The sequence below is a fragment of the Dicentrarchus labrax genome, unplaced genomic scaffold (genome assembly GCF_905237075.1).
Source record: "Dicentrarchus labrax unplaced genomic scaffold, dlabrax2021, whole genome shotgun sequence".
In the NCBI taxonomy this organism is placed as follows: Eukaryota; Metazoa; Chordata; class Actinopteri; family Moronidae; genus Dicentrarchus; species Dicentrarchus labrax.
In genome coordinates, this window is record NW_026136722.1 from 13181413 (window position 1) to 13205926 (window position 24514).

General features: G+C 37.5%; 1 protein-coding gene across 1 annotated transcript in view; it reads left to right on the forward strand.

The window, feature by feature from the left end:
* The window catches only part of elfn1a (extracellular leucine-rich repeat and fibronectin type III domain containing 1a), a 68503-nt gene extending 44637 nt beyond the window's left edge, over positions 1–23866 (forward strand). The window contains exons 2-3 of the mRNA XM_051388077.1: positions 243–332; positions 18279–23866. Of these exons, the coding sequence (XP_051244037.1) occupies positions 18658–21030 (2373 nt within the window). The 5' untranslated portion in view covers positions 243–332; positions 18279–18657 and the 3' untranslated portion in view covers positions 21031–23866. The remainder of the gene's footprint in view (positions 1–242; positions 333–18278) is intronic.
* Positions 23867–24514: the final 648 nt, after the last annotated feature.

A 24514-nucleotide genomic window follows, 5' to 3' on the forward strand; every position in this document is an offset into this window, starting at 1 on the left:
ATTCATTTCGGACACCGCAATGCCAAAAGGAGGTTATCCTCTCAAGAAGCAGCTTTTTATTACATGCCACATTTTTGGATTTAATATGTTGACTTAAATTTGTGCTTGTTAGATGAAAATATGAAGTACTTGACATGCCGGTCAACATACAAAATCCTTGTAGCAAGTTGCTCCAAAACAAACAACTCTTGATAGGGAATTACATATTAACAGCTATCTCTATTTTTTTCTTTTTTCCTCAGAGTTCAAAAAGAGAAATCGTGAACATCTGCACTGCTGGAGGACACCAGGGATGCTCTCTCACACTGAGGACTTCAACCTAGATTACAGAGGTAAGTGCAGTTATTTGTACAGTTGCTTGTAGCTTGAGTCAACTGCAGCTCTGCATGAGCAAACACCCTCTAAGAGGATCACAGAGAATCCATCGCTAATCTTCTGGTCAATACACATGACAAGTACAGTGCCTCAAAGGACATGTCATCCTGACAGTCAGTGGACAGTCTGTATATCACTCTGTGGATTAATGTTGTGTCCAAGTTTCCTTGTTTCAAGCTCTGCTTTTTCATTTAAATTAGCATGTTAGCATCGGAATCAAAAATGTTTATTCTAGGTATTTAGAAGTTAGTGTGGAGTCTTATAAAAAGCTAGTGCTTGTATTTTTTATTTATAAAACCTTTGTGAGACAATTTACAATGAAATGTCTGTAAATGTCAATAAATGTCTATTTTTTTCCTAGTTTTTTCATAATTATTATTCTGGTAAAAATTCAAATTTTCCTCCTCTAATGACTCTAATTATTCTAGTTTATTTATTGACTGGCTAAACTTGACTTATCAAAATAATTAGAAACCACCACAGTTTAATTCCTCAATAACGAATGAATGAATGAACAGAATGAATGAAGAATGCACCAAAGAATAATTCAAAGTATCAATTATTTCAGTCAGTTCAATAAGTTTATCATCACCCTTCTGCCAAAGAGTTACTAGGTATGCATTTGGACAAATATGCACAACAAATGAGCACTTCATTGGCTTATGTGTGTACTGTGTGTAGAATATGGTCACACAGGACAATCAGTGCTACATGTAATAAGAAAGGTATTCACAAAAGGGACGTAGCCTTAAAATTTTAATCATCATTGACTCACTTTCTCAAAATACATTTTCATAACCTGTGGTAAAGAATTTCTACTTGTTCAGTACTTTTCATTGCACTTTGCATGTAACACTAAATCTAAAGCACAGCTCAGTCTGAGGCTGAGACCATACGTAGGTGATTTAAGTTGATTTTATATTGATGCAAAGATCTTTACACCTTTGATCTAAAAACCTCAAAGATTTCTTTATCTTGTAACATTATTTACTGGTGTGAAATGAGAAATATAATCATGGGGATGCTAGTGTAGCTATAAACCTTTGGTCTTTAAACAAAAAAAACAAACACAATTCTAACTTGAAAAGTACAGAAGCCGAGAACAGCCATGGATTTTTTTATTTTTTATGCACTGTTATATCGTGATAACGACTTATTATCTTGTTATCTCGATATAACAAAGTTTTTTTTCTCATGATAACGAATTAATTAATAATGTGTTCGTCTTGATTTCAACCTACAAGAGCTGCCACGAACGGCTTCCAGTCAAGTAAACAAACTAACGTAAAGTGTAACTTACCGGTTGGCTACGGAAGCCGTTCGTGGCAGCTCTTCAATTCGTTATCACGAGAAAACGTTTGTTGTTATATCGAGATAATGAAATAAATGAATTTTTTATAACGAGAAAATAATCTTTGTTATATCGAGATAACAAGATAATAAGTTGTTATCACGTGATAACAGTGCATAAAAAAAGAAAAATCCATGGCTGTTCTCAGCTTCCGTAGAAAGTGTCCCATTTCCCATTAAACAAAAATGAACAGAAAGATGCAACCTCACAATGAAAGGGCCCTAGAGATTAATATTTATAATAATCATGCTGTAGAAACAAAGCAATGTACAAATAATAAAGACTTTTAACTTTTCACACTGCAGTGTATTCATGACGTTTGTGGTTCATGTATCATTAAATAAATCAGCTTTCAACAAGACTTTCCGTGTATGCTCTCGCCCAAAAAGCACTTTAATGGTCATTGAATCTGACGTTTTAGTGTCATCACTAACCAAAGAAATTCTATTCATTGTATTTTATTTGGTATATTTCTTTTAAAGGGTTTGTGTTCTAGGTCTTTGGCTTTCATGTTTACATGATTTTCAGTTTCAAATGAGAATTCGTATTTTTATTTAAACTAGAAGTTAAAAGACAATGAGCCTATGTATATATTCTTGTCAGTCATTTAAAGAAATGAACACATCAAATCCCCATTGGACACATCAAATATGTGTTTCAGTGCTGACTTTGATTTAACCCTCATTACCTTTTAAATACAGACAATAGGATTTTTCTTCAAACTGTTTCTTGTCGAACTGTCTAGAAATATTTCTACATTCTTGGAGTGTGAATATAAGACCACATTATGAATATAAGGAGCACAACGAGCCATACATACTAATTATTGCCTTCTGCAAACAAAAAAGTTTGGCAACCCAATGAAAGACTAGTGCGGCGAGGTTTTAACCACTGTCATTAAAACTGAAGATGTAGTGCTGCTGGTGCTGCTGCTGCTGCTGCTGCTGCTGCTGGTAGTGCAGTTGAGTCTGTGGGTCCAGAGCTGGAGAGGGACCACAAAACTCCCAGTTTAATTATTTTATTTAACAAAAAGAGTGTCCAGAGCAATATTCTTTTAGGGGATCTATATTTCCTAGTTTCCCTGTAGACATATGTGTTTTTACTTCACTGATTTGTGCAATGTGCACTAATGGAGCAAAAGTCCAGCCCACTTTAAGAAACACTGGGCTAAATTCAGGAGCATTTTCTTTATTCTGTGAGGTTCCTTTATTCAAGTGTGCCGAAGCTGATTTACCAAACCACACAAAGTTGACTCACTCGCTTCAGCCTGATGAGTGTCACCTGTTCATGAGGATGAATGTTTTTTTTGCAAGATTTAAGGTTTACCATTAATAATGGCCCTAAAATTTGAAGAATATTAATTTTCCATTAAGTAATCTTTTAAGTTATTTCATATTTATTTTCGGTATCATTTTTAAACTCAAACTTCTTTTAGAAGACAAGTGTTTTTTTCCGCTGTGGGAAACGATGTTGTGTATGCCCCTTGTGATGGAATTGTATGTTGCCTTTGGAGCGACTGTGATTTCCAATGTCTATGTGTTTCTATGTGTTTCTATGTTAGTGTGTCACTATTTTTTATCCTTCCATCACTATAAAATCAGTATAAAAGTTGCCATTGGATTCAGAGTCATTGATTGACTGTGATGATCATTCTCTGTCCAGGTCATGGCAGCTTTAAGCTTTAGCCCTATCAAGCTGTATAGTGTTAGCTGCTCCGTCAACTTGGATACCTAATTGATGGCACTAGAGAAGAGTTATCTGAATGGATTACCGTAAAGAGCATCATGGATTAGCCAGTGAGAGACATGGATCCCAAGGGAGCCTTAAATTGGTCACATAAAGTCCTTATAAAACATCTGTATTGTTGGCAATTATTGGGCTGCCTGCTCATCAAAGGAATGTAACCCTTCTTCGTGCTTTGCTCCATGCATCAATATCACTCTGGCCTGTTATGCCTCACACTGGCTGCAATGTGGATGGTTGGAGCCCCAATGATCAATGCCGCATGAAAACCTGAGTGGTTGTAAATATAGCATTGGTTTATAGTTGCACTGATGACTTAGTTATTAGGACGTCAAGCTGGTAACACATGGTGACTATATAAAACCAACCTGTCGGAGTTTTTTTTGCTCTGCAAGATCAATGCAGCATACCACACTCTCCACAGCAGCACAATCCATATTTAAAAGGCTAAATGGCTGGTTTTCACTTCTTGATTAACGATTCATGTGATTACATTATTACTGGGAACTGCGGTGCGCAATCAGTAAATCAGAGTAAAAGACAATCCAACATAGTGCCTCCTCAGTGGTTCTGTTGTGGTTCTGTATTGGTGCATTTCCCAGAATTGAACTCATCCAATTGCCTTGCTGGGCTGTCATCAGTCCTAATGTACTGTCATTTTTAGTGATCACTTTACTCACTTGATGCTCCCTCAGTCAATTAATTTCTTGATGAGAGCTACATCTATCAGAAATATGGCCACCATAAGATTGAAGGCTTTGCCCTGTAAGAGATGAGTGGATCCAAATCAGATCAAACATGCTTTCAGTAAACATCCTGTGCATATTCAAGTCCCTTTGTGTCAAGCTCAGTGTTTTTGTAAAACAAACTCTTTTAAACCTACAAAAAGTAGTTTAGATGTCTGCATGGGCATCTTTTCTTGTTGTTACCATGAATCATTGTTATTACACCAAATAAGGAACTATTTAATAGTTTCATATAATATATGAGGATGAGTAATATACATGTTATGGTACATAATGTACTTGTATTGTGGACAAATTCAGACAAAGACAAATTCAAATTAATTTAGGATTTAGGAGGAGCAGTGGCTGGGTAAAATATACAGAGTATGAAAATCCATTGTATTTAGCCATGTTTTAGAGCGGGGGTCTCAAAGAGGCCAAACAGAAGTAATGCTTCATTTTCTATAGCAGACTTCTAAACTCATCACTTTAGAATCATGTTTATATGCAATTCTCATAAAATTAGGAAAAGTATCAAGGCAATAAAACAATACAAAGTATGTTTTGGAGCATTAATATGTTAAAGAGGGCCTGGGGCCTCCAGAACCCAAACAGAACATTAGTGTTAAGTTAAAGAGAGATGACACCCCACAAAGTATCTGTAAAATAAGTCAAAATTAGACTCCAGTGATTATTGTATGGAACTCACAAAAAAAACACATATTTATTATACATTAATCAAGTCAACACAGGGCTAGTTCTTATAATGTAATCTTCATTACTTTAGTCAAATCCTGTATTTTGTTAATAAAGACAAGGCAGCCAGGCTGTGACTTGCCAATGAGAAAGGCAATCATGGAGAAAATGAATGAAAGCTAAAATGGGTCTGCAAACTTTTGAAAGACAGCTGTCAGCCATTCATTACAGACTCCCTAATGACTTTTTTTCCCACATCACTGATAAAGTGCTGTGGCACCTTTCTCAGCATAACAGGGGACTTTTTTCAAATCATGACACCTCAATTCTTCCCCTTATTACATGTCATTCAGCCAGTCAGACTACAGAAGACAACCCCTGTTTGTTGTCTGTGTTAGAACTGTAGAATTTTAAATCAATGCAATAAAACAAAGAAACTCAATTTTAAATGTATATGTTGTTTTAAAACACGTATTTGGGCACATTCTTGAGTGAGAAAAGAGAAGATAATTGAGGCCCTGGTTTATCAGCTACAGAGAAGGATTAAAAACCTGAGGCCGTTCACCTTTAAAGAGGGATCTCTGGCCATCTGCTTTTATGTTTCCTCGTCAAAATCTGTCCTTCATTCTTGTCTTTAACTTTTGATGTCTTTTGCAAGACATTATACAATATGCTTTGTTTTTAAGCCTATAAACGAGTATTACATGTAGATTTCACAGATATTATTAATATAACAGAACCGAATATTGCGGTAAATTAGTCTTTATTGACATTTGATGAGCATGAATCTGTGCACTCAAGTGTTCTCATTCTTGCAGTAAATAGTAAATATTAGTAAATATCATGTGACTCACTTTTTATAATAAGGAGCTGAAACTGATATCTCAGGTACATAAGCTTCCCGTTTTAAATTTGTATAGTGATTTTCGTAACAGGTTTTCTTTGGTCTAAAATATAACAAGATTGCAGAAGATGAGAGACCAGGCCACTCAAATGAGAAAACTGTCACCAGCATCATTTAATGAACAAGTACTCATATATTAGCTTTTAATCTCTCTGACTCACATCCTCCATTACACTGCTATCTGCCATCACATTTCAGCAAAAGTAAAAACAAAACATGATCTATAATTTCATTACCTATAATTCCCATCATAACCTCTGCAATGTTTGGTTATTTCTATTTAACAGGAAGTGACCTACCATTTAAATTGGTTATGTCTGATGATGTATGTTTGCCATTGCCACTCTCTGTCTTTATTCCTTTTAGAAAGAAAACACAAAAGAAGGAAATTCCCCCCAAAAAGATTATAAATTAAAATCAGTGTCTTACTCTCCAACCTGGGGGGGAAAAAAAAAAAAAAAAGGAAAAAAAAAAAAAAAAAACCCCCCTTTTTTTTTGTTTTTAAAAAAAAAATAAAAAAAAAAAAAAAAAATAAAAAAAAAAAAAAAAATTAAAAAAAAAAAAAAAAAAAAAAAAAAAAATAAAATTTTTTTAAATTAAAAATATAAAAAAAAAAAAAATATAAAATTTTTATAAAAAAAAAAAAAATATAAATAAAATTAAATTTTAACAAAAAAAAATTAAATTTATTTTTTATTTAAAAAAAATAAAGGGAAAAAAAAAAAATAAAAAAAAAAAAATATTTTTTTTTATTATCTTAAAATTTTTTTAATTAAAAATTTTTTTTTTTTTTAAAAAAAAAAACTGACTTCCACGTACATTAGCAACATTTCTACAAGGGTGTAGAACTAACTATCATGTACATAAACAAAAGTATTGCTTTAGCCACTAAAAATCATGTTCATTTTAATTATTGTAGTGAATATTTATTGTGGAATCCATATAATGGCCTATATCAATGATAAAAGTGTAACAGGGAAGTAGGAGTAGGAAAACAGCATCAATGAAAAGAGTCGCACCTGCACACTCTGAACCTCTGAACCCCAAATTTATTTAAATGGATAAAAAGTAGAATGTTTTCATCTATGAACTGATTAATCACGTCACATAAGGCATCCGTCCACTATGTAATATAACTTGTCATATAACCTTTCCACTTTGATGTTGAATGATAATTGCCTTTGCCTCATCTCCTTAGTAGGTTATGACACAGATGACATTTATTGACTAGACACCCTTGTTCAAATATTTTACAAGAAGTGTGCAAAAGGCAATGTAGATGAGCAGCATCTGTGAAAGAGGCGTAGTTGTTATTATATGGAGGACTTGTATTATCCATGCTGGTGATGGAACCAGCTGTTAAAAACCTCATTAAAGCTTTTGCTTCTTTAAATAGGGAATGACGTATTCTAATAAAATCTCTTCCAGGCAGTAGGCTTTTGTGGAAAAAAACCTGAATGGCATTGTTATGGTTGTGAGAACTACATGTGAGAGCTACTCAAGCACAAGGTGATTTTTCTAATCACTGTTTACTGTATGCACTTCATTATTTTTTCCTTTGTGAAGAAACAGTTTCTTTTTTCTAAATCAGCTAAGCAAATACTAATTTTTTATTGTGTGCGTTTGTGGAAGGAAATTCAAATGGACAACAGCAATAAAAATGCTAATTCTGACACAATGTTATCAGGGCATTTTATGTTTATCTAAACTAATGTCCATTAGCATTTAAAGCATCTATCTGTTGCATCCTCCAACCTAACTGGAATAAAACTCCTCCCCGTGGTTTTCCTGTCATGTTGTGTTGAGATCTCCTTCAAGTCTACTGTTCACTTTGTGTGGTGCACCAAAAAACCTTTCACTCCTTTGATAGTCAAGCACGAGCTCCTTGTTGCATCCTCTGCCCCTTATTGAGCCTGAGAGAATTTGTCCTGTCAGAAACAATAACTTTCCTTTCAAGGCAGAGACAGTTTTATTTCTCAACAAAGCCATCGCACAAGGTGGTTGCTTCCATTTGCCTCCCCCGTGTTTCCTTTCATTCCTGCACTCATCATACTGTGGATCAAATTGTAGCACCAGGAAAGTCAGACTTTTCTAACATCACTGATGTTTTTTTTTCCTGTCGCCTTGTCCAACTGCAATACTCCTTTTGGGTTCTGTAAAATGGAGCTCATACTGTAGGTTCAGGGAGTAACATAAACTCATTATTCCCCCCAAATTGGATAATCATCAGCTGATCTCCCTGAGCACCAACTATACACCCACACACCTATCCACATAACAGTCTAATGTATTAAAATTCCTGCTTCATGAATCTGTTGCTACTGCCGCTCCTATCTGCTGTCTCTGACCACCATAAACATTAAATGCAGCATGGATGGATTACAGAATGGGCCCAGGAGGTAAAGGGGTGAGGGCCTCTGTTTGAAGTGATGTTGACATTTGTTGTTGAAAAGTCAATCAAATGACGAAAAAGAGATGCAGAACGACCAGAAAGAGACCCAAAGCAACTGAAAACGGACTGGCAGCGTTCAGTTTAGATGTCTTGTGCCTATGTAGGAGAGGTGGGGGCCTTTACATGTCTGTGCCCAGGGGCCATCGTCTCATAATCCATCCTTGGCAACACCCACCACCTATAGCCTTCAGTCATATTTTCAGTTTAGGCTGCTGATGCTTTTGTTGCTAACCATCATTATTTGGCAAGTGGCTGTCATGCATTAAAAGCTAAAAGCACACCACCCACCAGCCCAGTCTTCACATATTTGCAAAGAGTGCCGCAGCTGCTTTCAGCTGACAACTGCTATTTCTGCTGGTAACTGCTGCTCACCTCCTCAGTCCAAGCCCATTCCTGAACTAGTGGTTAACCTTATCATTATCAACTACTTTGAATGGAATCATTGCGTCAGGATAATGTATTTGTAGAAAGATAGGATGAGAATGTTTCTGACGGGAGAGTGCAAATAAATAAATATCAAAACATGCACGGTCTATTTGATGTTAGTTTGGTTTCTTGGTAAATTTTTTGTTTTATCCATTAACCCAGAGCCCATATTTGTAGATACATTTTTAACGCTGCAGTTTAAAGGTAAATCTTGTTAAATATTGAGCTTCCATTATTACAATGGGATTTATAGCCAGCAACTCCTCCCAAAAGTAAGGAAATACCCCACTGAAGATTAATGGCTGGTTTAACTACATGCTGAAATCTATGTATTACTAAAGGTACAACTTCTTCTATTAGAAAACCTCTTACAGAAAAAGAAGCTCAGCTACAGTATTAAATTGCTGTCCACCACAAAAACATGACTGGACCTAGAGAGAAGGAAAAAAACAATGAGAAATTGAAATAATTAATTCTTCTGGGTGGACAATTAGGCATCTGCAACCTCATTCTTCAGTTTAACATTTTGCCCATACAGAATTACAGATACAGAGCAACAACTAGCAACAGTGCAGTGCAGTGAGCTTGTGTTTTAATCAGGTGAGCTATTGTGTAGTACGAAAACAGTATTTAAACCTGGGAATAGAAAATGCTGATGTGTACAACACGTTGAAGATGTTTTCCTCAATGGCAACTCCCATGGTTTAAAACTGCTTCCTGAAATTTGTTCAGTCATACTTTTGTGTGTGGTTGTGATTCAAAAGCAGAATATATTTAAACAACATGCAGAGACAATAAAGAAAGAAAGAAAGAAAGAAAGAAAGAAAGAAAGAAAGAAAGAAAGAAAGAAAGAAAGAAAGGGCATATTTAGCCTGAGGAAAGTCATCAGTGAGATGGAGCCTCATAGTAGTTCAGGCAGGCACAGGCGTCATTTTATATCACGTTCCCTACATCCTCCATTCCACATCCACAAACTGCAGTATCTCTCACATTATAGGCTGTCTATATAAACATTTGGCACTCAGTCTGCACTGCATCCTCACTGCTTCACTGCTGCCTGCTGTCAAAAATTGAACTCCCTCCAACTCCCCAGCCTCTCCCTGCATCAGCATTTCGTTGCACATGAAATTTGAATGTTTTTAGCATGTGTTCATGATTATTAAATGTTGTGTATCTCAGGCTCTGTCAGGGCGATAGTGAACCTATAGGGACAATCCGTGTCAAACCTACTCAGACATGAGCAGAGCCACACAGCCAAACTAAAATGCATGTCGCTGCAAAAAATGGTTAAAAGCCTTATGTGAGTGTCCTGACTGAGTAAGGGTGAATCTGGGTAAGAAGATGAAATTATAAAACTCCCTGGAAACCAAGCTAACTCTCTTCAAGATGTAGATGGATTGAATTAAACCTGTCTCACAGGCCTCCTTGTGGAGATAATTTCAATGTGATAATATCCTCTTCCTAAATGTGTCAGATAGTCTATGGGGTCAGACAGATATAAACATTCAGCACAGGTAACGGCTGCTCTGCTGTTCACAGCTTGTCAATCAGAACACTGCGGCTGGTTGACCTGTCAGTCAGAAGCATGGTCCTGCAGTAGAGCATAATTGAATTAGCTCAAGTCACTTCCTGAAGGTTAATTGGTGGGGAAACCTTGGCTGGGCATGTGGTAATTGACCAAGATAAGGAGAGCCTTGTCCAATCACAGATTTTATCAGCATGAACTTTGATCAATTCTCTAAACATAAGGTATTAATAAAATTATAAATATAAAGATGTCGACACCCAGCAATCCTGTTAAATCTGCCTGAATAGTGAGTTTTCCATAACTTTCTGTCACACTCAGGGGCAGCACTGTAGCTCCCACTTAAGTTCGACATGTCATGAGTCAGCAGCTACAGACATTGCTGGCAGATGCTTTGGCTCGGAGGCCAAAATAACGTGCCGAGTTGATGGTCAGTTGATGGTCTGGAAAATTGCATTTAAACCTTCAGGTGTTATTCCTAGTTGTATCTTACTCTCAAACGTACAGAATTAAATTAAACTCTACTTTGCCCCTGTCCCTTTGATAAATGCTCTCTACAGCCCAGTTTCTTTTCCCCCTGTTCAGTATGCATTCTGTGGAGCTGAACTCTTACAGTACAGTACAGAAATCACAGCATAAATGTTAAAGGAATGCTAAAGAAAGACCTGTGGAACAGTTGAGGAGGATGCACTTTTCTGCTTTCTGCTAACTATTGTGCCAATTCTCCTGCAGCGTTAAACTGATGTGTCTGTTTCTATCAGTGCTGTGTGATTCCACGCCATTCTCCATGGCTTATCATCTTTATAAGAGGTGTCACCCAAAGTGGAGCTTTTAGTTTGTAATGAGATTTTTTGCTCTCGTCTAAGCTTGAATCGTACTAGGTCATGAGCCTGCTGAAGGACTCTTGATACACTGAAGAACAATAGAGTGAGATATTGGGAATTTACAAGAGATGGCAGGGCAGTAAGTCATTTAAAGTTTTACAAAGTATGACACCTGTGTGGAATACCAAGTAGAAAGTGGGCTGAATGCAACTTTCTAATAGACCAACAGGCAGTTTCAAATTCAGGATGGCTGTGCATATTTGTATCTGCCCAACCTTTGCACTCAAGGCCTTAATTATCCAAAAGGGATCTGTCATCTGACATTTAGCACTAATGTATCATCAGCATTAATTGAGATCAACCCACACTTCAGCAATACTTATTATCCTGATACTAATTTGCAGTTAATTAGCAGGGACCAGTGCTAATTGGCAGCAAGAAGAAGTTATTTGTCTTTTACTGATCTCTGCAAAATAACAAAAATAAAATACTGTGTTGTATTCTTTCCCATTTGCCTTTTTTCAATAATTATAGTAATGTTGCAGACTCCAAGCATTAACTACCTGTGGACAGATAATGTGTGAGGAAAAAGGCAGAAACAGGAGATGTTAGTTGTGTTAATTCAACAGGCAGCTCTCTGTCTTTACTAAAAACAATAGACCTTTTTCACAGCAGCCATTTTGAGATGAAATACTAACGTAAACACAGGTGTTACCAATGATGTGAGGTTCTGTTCCATTCAGGTCAAATAGACTCAGGGTGCTGCTATTGTGCATGCTGGCTCACCAGAAAGGCTCTGCTAAACTAAATGAAACAGAACCTTAATACCATTGGTAATTACCCTACTATTTCATGTTAAAATGGTTTCTGTGAAAAAAGGTCTATTGATCTCTTATTCTCTTTCTCTTAAACCTTCTTTTTTTCCATTTTCACAAATCACCATCCCAACAACCATGAGGTGCTCACATATTTAACCACTGTGATGACTAATAATTTACAGCCACACAAGTCTGTAGTCCAGTCAAACTGAAATAGCGTATTTACCAAGTTCTAATGTGAACTACAACTTAGTTAATTCTGCTTTAATGAGCCAAGATGTACGATACCAGTAGCTTTAATATAACATTAATATGTCAGACTGACAACCAAGACACAACATAAAAACACCATTGTTCATTTAAAAATGCTTTTAAATCAAAAGTTTCTTTTGCTCTCAATTCCTGATATATTGTACTCCAAATAGAGTACCTTATCACTACATTCATCACTTTATTTCAGCCTCAGGAGGTCATATTGAGATAAATACTGTGCTGAAAGCTTGTTCTGGCTGCATTTTATATGAGGAAGCAACTCCAATTGTCATGTGGGAATAAAAGGCTTTGTCTGGAAAACAAATGAATTCAGTGCATCTAGGTGGCAAACAATACTCCACACTTATAAGACAAGTTAGGTTATACTAACGGAAAACTCCATATGCTGTCTACTGAAGTCCAGCAAGTATATCACTAAGCCATAAAATGAGCTGAACTTTTAGCAAACAGTATTCAATGAAGACAGGACCATCAATTCTTTTCCAGGCAATATTCCCCAAGTAATTAATGCATGAGTTTAATATCCTCTGATATAACCCAAGCATATGTGCCCTCGTTCTCCTTCTCTCCAAAGCAATTCAGTACCTCAATGAGCACAATGTTTTCCTTCCCCAAGAGAAGTAGTTCCATTTCAACTCAATTGATTCTCCACTTCTGGTTTCCCATCTTTACTTTTTTTTCATTCTTCCCAGCAAGAAATGTATGCATTTTCAATGACATCAAATAAAGGGCAGTCATTGGTATGGATGAGGAGGGTCCTCAGAGATTGAGGCACCTTCACCAACACAAAGCACAAGATAGGGAGCACTGGGAGAAACAAGAAAAAGCAGAGCCTCAAACTGTAAAAACAGATCCTTTGATATCATATCAATATATTAATTTAGTATGCAAGGTGAAATTGTTTGGACAGACACACTGACAAACGAAAGGGGACTGAGACACAGAGATAGCCAGAGAAGGAGGTGAGGTGCAGTCTGGTTGGTCTGCATACAATATGCTATTGTTTGTGGGGAGGAAGATGCAGTAGTTCCAAAATCTTTTTTTTTTCAATGTGGCGTTCTGGACCTTCTGTCAAAGTTCGCCTTGAAGCACTGCGTCTTGTGGCAGGTGGAGCTGCAATCCTGAGGGTCTGTGTGAGAGAGGACGACTCTTCTGCTTCACTTTTAAAGACTCTAGCCAGATACAGAGAACTGAAAGATTCCCGTTAAATCCAACCTGTCACTATCACAACACCTACCTCAACCCTCCCTTGTGTGATTTTTGGACGTCTCTAAAAAGACAAATTCTCAAGCTGCTTTATATGCTGCCAAAAATAGTTTCTAGAAAAGATAGACCACAATTTCTTCACATTTACAGCTGTATTTGTGTTGTGTAGTCTTTTTTCATAAAAAAATAACCAATGATTAACTGAGTAGAGGAACTATGAACTATGAAGAGGCTTTGAGCAACAGGAACAGATATTTACAAGGCTGTCTTTGAATTATTCTTCAACAGCAGGGTTTCAATAGGTTATCCACAGAAGAGGAAAAGAAAAAGAAAAGCCTTCATTACCCAGTGCATAAAGCCTAAACGGAAAAGAGACTGTGGAATGGCTGCCTGTGTCTGATAGGGGAATATACTCAGCTCTGATGCCTTAGGTGTTCTGGCCTGCTGCACTCAGGGCTAGCACTGGACCATACAGATTGCTGCCATTATGGAAAGTGGGTCTGTGCTGGCAAATAGACCTAAGCTCTCGTAAAGAAACATATACTGGTGAATGCCTTAGTCTCATTTGAAGATCAGAATGTGGTTTGCTAGAAAACAAAGCAATAAAAACATTTTTTATGCAGTTGGTTGCTTTGGTTATCCCCTAACAAGTCAACACTACAGGCATTGTTTTCATTGGTATATATGCTGTGGATTCATTGGGAAACAAATGTAAAAGTTAAAATGCATTGTTTGAATGCAAAATCTGCATTTTGTCATCCAAAAGCTACAGTACCACCTATCAGTGTAAGCATACTTGTGTTTACCCTAACAAGGCGAACTATCCTGGCTGTAATTTATGCATGGTTTTCAGCGGTGAGGCAGTGAATCAGTTGGAGGCTCACTAGAGTGAGTCACTGTGGACAAACAAAACACAGCCAATGCATTCTAAATGAGAGGAGACTTCTTAGCTTTAACTTAAACTTCCATTTAACCACTGAAGGATCTCGCATCAGTGTCACGCTGTGAGCAAGTGGAGGTCGGGTCAGATGAGCTCAGTCTCTGCCGTGCGGTATTTGTAATAAAGGTCAGAGACTGGGGAATAATAACAAGCAAGGTTTTTCTTTAAGCGATCCTTTACCTTGTCGGATATTCTGCAGAGCTGTATTTTTCATATTCATTTCATGGAACATTTGATTTGGAACCTCTTTCCTCTCAGGGGCTTTGACAGTGTTCTTTCCTTCAATGCTCTTTTGTCGTCATGAAGGTTGTTTTGTAATGGCACCATTTGGCATTCTGTTGCAGTGTCCTCCAGCACAGCATTTGTCTCTCCTCTTTATCTGCACTTGAATAGCTGACCAATGCTTTTACTTGATCATCTCAGCCCGATTGCAGACAATTTCTTGGTACTGTGTGAACCACGGAGAATTGCAATTAAAAACAGTCTCTATGCACCAAAATTGTCTGTAATTTGTGTTTTAAAATGTTGCCTTTTATGTGCCTTTGAATTAAACTTGGGTCGTGCACTTCTAAGTGTGTATGGACTCAGCCTTGCAGAAAGCTGTAGTTGCACAGGTCGCACAGGTTGCACACTGAAATTGAGTGACAGGGTCTGCCCTCAGTTATGGAACTTTGTCACACATTTCCAATAAAATCTCCATTCTGACTGCCACTGAACAAAATATCAGAATTTATTGAAAGTGGCTTGCATACGCTACATAGCAAAACAGCTTGCTGTACCATGCATTCATTTACCACATTCGGTAAAGAGTGGGAATGGGACAGCAGAAATAGAATTTCCAATGAAGACATAGCAGCCACCCCATTTATAGCAAATGTATGGCATATAAAGCACAATTGGGCTACACTATAATCTCACCCTCTGGGCCAACTCAATGTGAAACATACAAAGCCTCAGATTATACCAACAGTGTTCCAGTATCACTTTATCAGCATACAGTACAGTGTTTAGTGTTGGAGATTTTTCAGAGCTGGAATGTTTTTTTTCTCTCAATAGCACGAAGAACCATTTTGTTATTATTTTATTATATTTTGTGATTTTAATTTAACAAGCATGCAGTTCTTATGTACCCTCCATCCTGGGATTGAACCTCAGTTAAGTGGCTTGGAAAACAAACCCACCCCAGCTCAGTATCACTATAGGAATCATATAAATTCATATTGCATTTAGGATCTTGTGATTTAGGATAAATAACAATCCAGGAAGTTGTTTACCCTGTACTGTATCTTTTTTAATTGCCTAACCTCAACCATATCTTAAGCACAATTTCATTTTCCTTATTTTTATTTATCATAACCACAGCCTTTCCTTTACCTTATCCCTTAATCCCCTTAACTGTAGTTGCCATGCAGAGATATTGCTGAAAGAATGTTGGCACTGAATGTTAAAAACATCAATCTCAGGTTTTGCAAAGATGTCCAATGCAAAAGGTTTTGAGAGAAACGTAATGCCGCCTAAATATCTTTTTTCAACAGTATCTAGTCATAAACACTAATGAATGATTAACTTATTTTTATGGTTTTGTTTAGGCACTTAAAGTTAGGGAAAGATTGTGGTCTTATATTGAAAAATTTAACACTGATTCATGGTACGAGACAGGATGTGTTCACTTTATTAACATTTAACCAAAACCAGAATCCCTCTGTAACTTAAGTGCTTTTGTTGCTTAAACCTGACCCCACACATTACAACCCATGACCTGCATGTGGTATAAAAACATTGCACTTCCTTTACTTGAAAAAATGTTGCCACTGAATATACTTTCGCCTCCAATTCCATTTCCCTCAAAAAGTATATGGCAAAACAATTCAGTTGCATATAAATGTAACAGGAGAGAGGGTTGTTGAATAGAAGACCCACCCAAACCAAAGCTTTCTGCTCAATCAAGGCACTGGTCTCAGAACTGGTGTTGGTTCCCAGTTGATACGCATCCTATTTAGGGTCAAACAAAGAGGACAAATTAATGATTATGTTTCAGTGCAGACACTTGTATCCCCAATGTGACGTATTGTGAGGAAAATCACAATACTCATGTGAATGTAATGTGATAAACTAAACTCAGAAAAAGGTCAAATGACAGCAGGATTGGTCTTTAGGTCCATGATGGCAGGTGGGGTTTCAACTTGAAGTATATTCTTTCTGCCATAAACTGTCACATTTATTCTATTCTAACAGTGATTATCCCTGTTGTGTGGAGCCATGTCCTCCGACACACAAAAGCACCTTCTCACCCCCTGGGTCCCCCCCACAAGGCAATCCATTTTGGCCTGTGTTAGAGGCAGCAGTGGTGAAGTAAAAGACAAGAATAGATTACTACACATATTAAGACCTCTGGGTTGATGTTTTTTTGTTGTTGTTGTGCTTTCATTTTCAGCACATACTGATTAGTACTCCCATTAATTACAAATTAGTGGTTATTAAAAGATAATTTCTAGTACTAACCTTAAATATTTCTGAGGCTGCTCAGTAATCTCTCTGTATCTATTTAAACAAATAGTTTTCTTTGATATACTCCTTTGATTATAATAATTAAATCATAATTGAAAATCCCCCCTTTAGGAAGGGTAGTGTTTACATCTGTCTTCTTACAGTAAAAAAAAAAAAAAAAGTTTTCACTTTTATTTGGAGCTATAATAGATCTGAATTGTCTTAAGAATCACTGAAGATTCCACTAAAGCTGACTTGTAGCAGTCAGTTATTATTATTATTATTATTATTATTATTATTATATTATTGTCAATTGCAGCCTAACAATGACTACACATGCACATACCTGTGCAGCAGGCAGCATGTTTTTTTATTTCCTTGTCAGCAGCATTACAATGACCCTTGACGAATTAATTGCTGTAATGAAGGCTGAAATAATGAGTGATTTGGTAATAAAGGTTGTGCTCTGAATCCATCTACTGAAAGAACTACACTTTACAGCACTATTTAACTTTTGAAAGACAAAATAGCACATTAATTGTTTTAATTAAAAGTTGAACATATAAGCAATAAAACACACTCTTGCTAAGTTCAATACACCCATGGCTTTTACTGCTACGGCCTTAATTGGTCTGGTATGACCTGCAGCTAATGGTGGACATTTATAGGGTGAGACAGCTTAAGATAGGCAGGAAACGGGATGAGAGGGTGGATGACATACAGCAAAGGGCCATGGGTGGAGATATTGCTGTGCAACTGAATTTATGCCAATTGTTAAAGTATATTTTAGTAGCATTTACCATTATCTTGTAATTGTCACTTGTGGTAACAGTGGCTGCTGCTCAGCAAACATGACATACAATGCATTTAAATATGGCTTTAACTGATCTGTAAGATTTCAAAGTACTTGTAAGGATGTCATATGCTGTATTCAGATTTTCTTCGCTGCGGTGGCCTCTACTGCAGTATAGAGAGTAATAGCTGTTGCTGCCATTTGTACTACCATGGCTTGGCTCACTTTGCAAAAGATCTTAATTTAATTTAGGGCAATTCAGTATTCACACCATGTGCACAATTTCCCTCTTTTGGCTTGTAGAATCAGTGCTCAAAAGGATTTTAATTTATGCATGAAGGTTTTTAGAGGAAAATCCTACATACATTGATTCAAAGTGTCATTTCATGTGATGTTGGATAATTGATTTAATGCATCTTCTTAACATTGGCCTTCCTCAGATGTGTCTGACAGTCCTCAGGTTAATGGTGTGAAAACAGGGACCCTGCTTTTTCCAACCTGTCAAGTGGTAATTGGCCAACAGTTTCCTTAAATTGCAGTCTGCCAAAGGGACTGCAAACACCTCTTAAACTGTGTACAAAATAATTAGTGGGGCCTGAACAAGGAGAGCATGCAGTAAACATGGATCCTAGTGCACAATTTCAATACCTACATATGCAATATGTAGTACATACAAAGTACATTTTTTATCCTGACAAAATGTAATTAATGTCAACTATGTTCTTGTCTTTATATTACAGGTTATTCCTTCGTGCACATGCCAGAGACACAGAAAGGAAGACAGTGGCAGAAACAATAAGATGAGACCATTTAATGATGGTAACCTTTAAGGAGAAAAGCACAAGCCAGCCTGAGGTGGTGAAATCTCTTTTAAGCATCACCACAAGTTCACTGCAGGCAAACCTCAATGAAAGAAACTCAGTGTAAGGTCAGATACTCAACATTTTTCTGACTGCTACATGGGGACAACACCATCCATCAATGAAGAGGAGACAAATAAAAGGATTGTTTCTGGTCCCTGAGAACAGTTGAACATCCAGCTAATTATCCAACAGGATTGTCTCAGCTTTACTGAAACCACAGCGGTATCACCTTTCTCTAATTTTTTTGGCCCTGTTCATGACTCTCAGAGAAGCACCAATGGCCTGCAGCTTAGGCATGGTGATGAGTGCCTTGTTTTGGTCTGTAGCCATTGTATATTTTACTCATATTGGCAGAGTCAGTGGAGACTGCTGGTTAATTGAGGGTGAAAAGGGCTTTGTATGGCTTGCAATTTGTAGCCAAAACCAACCACCTTATGAGGCCATCCCACAGCATATCAACAGCACCATTGTGGATCTTCGTCTGAATGAAAACAAAATCAAAAGTATCCATTATTCTGCCCTTAGTCGCTTTGCCAACTTGACCTACCTGAACCTGACAAAGAATGAAATCTCCTACATAGAGGATGGGGCCTTTTCTGCTCAGTTTAACTTACAAGTCCTTCAAATGGGCTTCAACAAGTTGCGGAACCTGACAGAGGGGATCCTCAGGGGTTTAGGAAAGCTTCAGTACCTCTACCTCCAGGCAAACCTGATTGAGACTGTGACACCCAATGCCTTTTGGGAATGCCCCAACATTGAGAACATTGACCTCTCCATGAACCGAATCCAGCAGTTAGACGGGTCCACGTTTACCAGTTTGACTAAACTGACCACCTGTGAGCTGTACACCAACCCTTTCAACTGCTCATGTGAATTACTCGGTTTTGTCAAATGGCTCTCAGTTTTCCCCAACAGGACAAATGAGCGAATGGTCTGTGACTCCCCACCTGGCGTCTCTGGTTATAGTTTATTGAGCCAGAATCCAAACAATCCAACATATCGAAATGCGCTTCACATGCTGACCACTGTGTGTACTGATGACTATGTGACACCATTCATTCCTGTGCCCACTGAGCCCACAACACCCCCACCAGACTCGACACTTTGTGGGCTAGAAGATTGTCCCTCAGGCACAGAGCCAGAAGACATTACCATTAGTACAACATACAATGATGTGGAAGTAAACCCTCTGATGAAACTGAAGGAAGTATCAAATACAGGTGCCACCATCACTGTTCAGATTCCTCATCCTTACAAGAAGATGTACATCCTGGTTCTGTACAACAACAGCTTTTTCACCGATATTCAAAATCTGAAAGATATAAAAGAGGACATTGAACTAAAAAACCTTAAACCCCATACTAACTATACATACTGTGTCGCTTCGATACGTAATTCTCTTAGACACAACCACACTTGTCTGACAATCAATACTGGCCCTTGGAATGGAAAGGATAGAAGTGTAAACAATGCAACTGCTACTCATTACATTATGACAATTTTAGGCTGCCTCTTTAGCATGGTAATTTTTCTGGGTGTGGTTTACTATTGCTTGCGAAGAAAGCGTCAGCAAGATGAAAAGCACAAAAAATCAGGCAGCCTGAAGAAAAATATAATGGAACTCAAATATGGACAAGAACTGGAGGGAGGGACTATTTCTCGAATGTCACAGAAGCAGTTGTTGGCCGGGGAGAGCATGGCACGCATGCCATACTTACAATCTGCAGGTGAAATGGAGCAGTACAAATTTCAAGAGATAAGTGATACTCCTAAAATGATGAAAGGAAATTACATGGAGGTGCGAAGCATGGATCACCATGAACGCAGGGAGTGTGACATGGGAATGCCTGGGAATAGCCAGGGGTCGGTGGCAGAGATTTCCACCATTGCAAAAGAGGTGGATAAAGTAAATCAGATAATTAACAACTGTATAGATGCTTTAAAGTCAGAATCCACCTCTTTTCAAGGGGTGAAATCTGGAGCAGTGTCCACTGCAGAGCCCCAGCTCGTACTAATATCAGAACACCCACAGAGTAAATCTGGCCTTCTGTCCCCAGCGTATAAGGACAGCTACCACCACTCTCTGCAGAGGCATCGGTCCTCTGATGTCTCGCCAAAGAGGCCCAGCACTGCCACAGGAGGGCCCATGCGAAGCCCCAGGCCTTATCGCTCTGAATCCAAGTACATAGAGAAAACCTCCCCAACAGGAGAGACCATCCTCACTGTAACACCTGCTGCTGCCATTCTGAGAGCTGAGGCAGACAAGATCCGTCAGTACAGTGACCACCGGCACTCGTATCCCGATGCTCACATAGAGGAGCTTGAAGGACCCGATGGTCACAAGTCCTCCATGTTGGAGCCTCTTACTCACTCTCGCTCCAGAGACTTAGCATATTCCCAGCTGCCATCTCAGTATCACAATCTAAGCTACTCCTCCAGTCCTGAATACTACTGCAAACCTTCACACAGCATCTGGGAGCGATTCAAACTCCACCGGAAACGGCACAAAGATGACGAGTACATGGCTGCAGGCCATGCACTGCGCAAGAAAGTCCAGTTTGCAAAGGATGAGGACCTGCATGATATTTTAGACTACTGGAAAGGTGTATCAGCCCAACATAAATCATAACCTCTTTAGGTGTTTTTAAAATGGACCACACATTGCAGAAATGACACAAGAACCTCATCTGACAATTGAATCAATGGATACTTCCATATTATAATCAACTACTCACTCACATGTATTACATTCTCTTTTGACTGTGAGGAAAATGGGGTAAAGATTCTTTAAATTTGTCATATTATGTAAAGCATTCATTGGGAAAACTTTTATCTATTAAAGAGAAAATATATTGCAAATTAATAATATATATGTTACAATGGATTATAGGTTTTTGGGTATCGCATGGCCAAGTCCTGTGACAGTGGATTTGCTGTTGTGTAATATGAAACTACTATATGAAGATATGTCTACTGAATCCTCAATATTTTTTTGAGGAACTACCTGGACCCTTCATTCAAAAAGAACTTTGTTTTATTCCCTCCCTGCATATATTTAATTCTACAAAACTATGTACAGATATGGGTTTCTATATTTGCAATGTTTGCTGTGTAAATGGAAAAGTATTAGTGGATAAATCAGGTTTTATGGAGCGCTGTTCATTTAGAATAACTTGTTGCTGAAGAATGGCATGTCCCACTTTAAGCCTGTCAGATCATTTGTCATTTTAACCGTCACCGCCTGTTTTTTTATTCTTTTCTCTGTTAAAGCTTTTACATGCATCTACAAGATACAGATGGATTCAGTTTTAATGTCCCCTTAATTTCACAACGCAGTATTCAATGGATGGACTCTGATAGACTTCATGCAGGCACGATGCAGTGTATTACATGCTGTAATGAAGGTCTCAGTCATCAGTTTCATGAACCGTCATCTATATCTTCAGTACCAAAGTAGAAAAAGCTGAAATGTTTACAATATTTCTGCACGGTCTGGGAATCGTATGAACATAGAGCAGTAGATCTGTTGACATTTTCCTTTTTTTTATTGTATCAGCTACTCCTGCAAAAGTGAAAACATTGGCAAACAATCATATCCATACACAGGATATGGTATTGAAGGTCTACTATTAATCACTAACATTTCAATGGGAAGGCAGCTGTACTTTGTCGCCTGTTGTTTAGGTAGAGGCAGCTGTTCTTCCCTGCAGGAGAGCCCGATGGATGAATGTAACAGATACATATTCTGATCTGTCTATGGCAGCTTTTATGTAAGGAAATATTTATTTAATGCTATTAACGACTGTGTTTTTTTCCTTTGCTTCAATATTTCTTCCAGTGTATTATATTGAATAATGTCTGATCCGATAAATGCAGAAAAGTAGTTTGTTATTCGGATGGGCCTTGTTGCTTGCTGAGAGGTTTCATTTTGTTTTTACCTGCTAGGCTGTTCAATCTTTTTGTATATTATGAAAGCTACGTACCAGACGAATATCAACATGCTAGACTAAAATTTGAGAATGTGAAACTGAATCCTCTGACTTACTGGCTGTGAATTTGTATATCATGAAATTTTTTGAGTAAATATAAGACTTAACGCTTTTTCTTTGTAAGATGTTTATATAACTTATTCCAAATAGGCTCATGATGATTCATTGCATATTTATGAATGAGCAATAAATATGCATTTCAACTCTCCTACTTATTTGAGGAATTCTAATAATGTAACTCTAAATTTATTGTCAATGTAGGATTTGGGTTTATTAAAAAGCAGAGAACAGCTCTCGGAGGTTAAGCAGTTATACCTCGCAGCAGCCATTTCTAGAGATGCAGAAATATTCAAAAATTCTCCACTGCTATATGATCTACATAAAATATAAAAAGATGTGGGAAAACTTTGTGGAAGATTAGTCTCCTCATTGGTCCATACAGATCTCATCACTTCAGGGAAGCAGAAGCTTTAGTAGACACTTAAGTCACATGCTTCATGTACACCATGATTAATTAGTTGAGTCTGGTTCCATTAAACTTTTCCACCTCAGCAGAGTGTAAAAAACTTTTTTTTTTTAAATTTGTGCTGTTTCCACTCAGGTTTTGTAAGTCCAACAGGTGAAAAGAAACACACTTATTGTTGTCCTCAATAAGGGGACACTGCAAACTTCAACTTTGGTCACACTTCATATTCTGCAACCTCAAAAAACAGCAGCCCTTTGAGTGTAAATTAATATTAAACACTTCAGTATCTAAAAAATCATAAAAGAAGGACAGACATACTTAATGTACTGTGTGTTGAGGTAAGGACCAGGGTCTGCAATCTGGCAGCACAGCTGACCTGAGGGAATTCCTTTATCAGGGTACATATTTTTTCATCAACTCCTTTTTTTCTTCCATTTGACATTGAGTATGTAAACATAACTGCAGGCTTTAGTTAGCCCATTTGTATTTTTTCTGTGTCATAACACTGCGTCCATTTCACGTAAGTGTGTCACGACACTGTTATTATTCATTAATGTGAAATGAAGCATTCATGAGCCTGATGTGAATGTGTTATGTAAGCACTTTATAAAGTGTTACTTGGTTGTCTGACTTAATATTTCAACCGCCTTAAGATTTTGGGATATGTGTACAAGTGTAAATTTCCTTTTGTTTTATTTTAATGTTGATACTGTTGACAAGTCTCCATTTGTTGTTATTTTTATAAAAGCATTTCAGTATCTTCTGAGAGCTGTCAGGTTTCTAGTTCATTTAGCTATTTAGCAACATGTTTTTATACTGCATATTGTAGCACTTCTGTGTCTAATAAGAGTTTAAAGTGATGATAAAACCTTTAGAAAGATCAACAGTTGTTGTTCAAGTGCATCAAAACAAACAAGAGCACAAAAATGTGTTTTTTATTTTATTTCTTAATACTATGTTATCTGCTTTCAGACAAAGTACTGTGAAATAAAGTTAAGGGTGCACATACAGTATACACTCAGTATCTTTATTATGACTTTTGGCCAGAATCACTCTAATCTGCCATTGAGCACTTGATCCAGCTAAGTCACATCCGGGCTGCATCGTGGCTGCCAGATACGTTGCACTGCCATTCTAGATGGTGGTGCAATGTCCACTGGCGCCATGACATGAACGTCTCGCTCAATGCTCCTTTCCACACTCTGCTATCTTTATGAGCCAGGTCTACTTCTGCCGGAAGATCCACTGCTTTTGAGACGTTTCCAGTGGACACTGAAACCATGACTGAGCCAAAGCGAAAACGGAACATGACACAGTGGAAAGTGTAAGATGGCATGAGGCTATTCTAAAAGGTCTAGTGTATAACATCTAAGAGGATTTACTGGAAGAAATGGAAGATAATGTTCATATTATATATATGTATATATATATACATATATATTATAAGAAGAAATACACCCTTTGACACAATTAACCAAAAAGTGCCCAAACCTTCCTTGCCATTTTTCATTAATGCACACATTCATGCAGCAAGGTGCTCCAAAATCTAATCAAATCATATACACTATAGATTGAAGTATGAACCCTGTTGTTCTCGAGTAACTGAGATCTATTTTCTGGTGGTCACATCAAGAGTGTGCACATTACCCCAACCATTT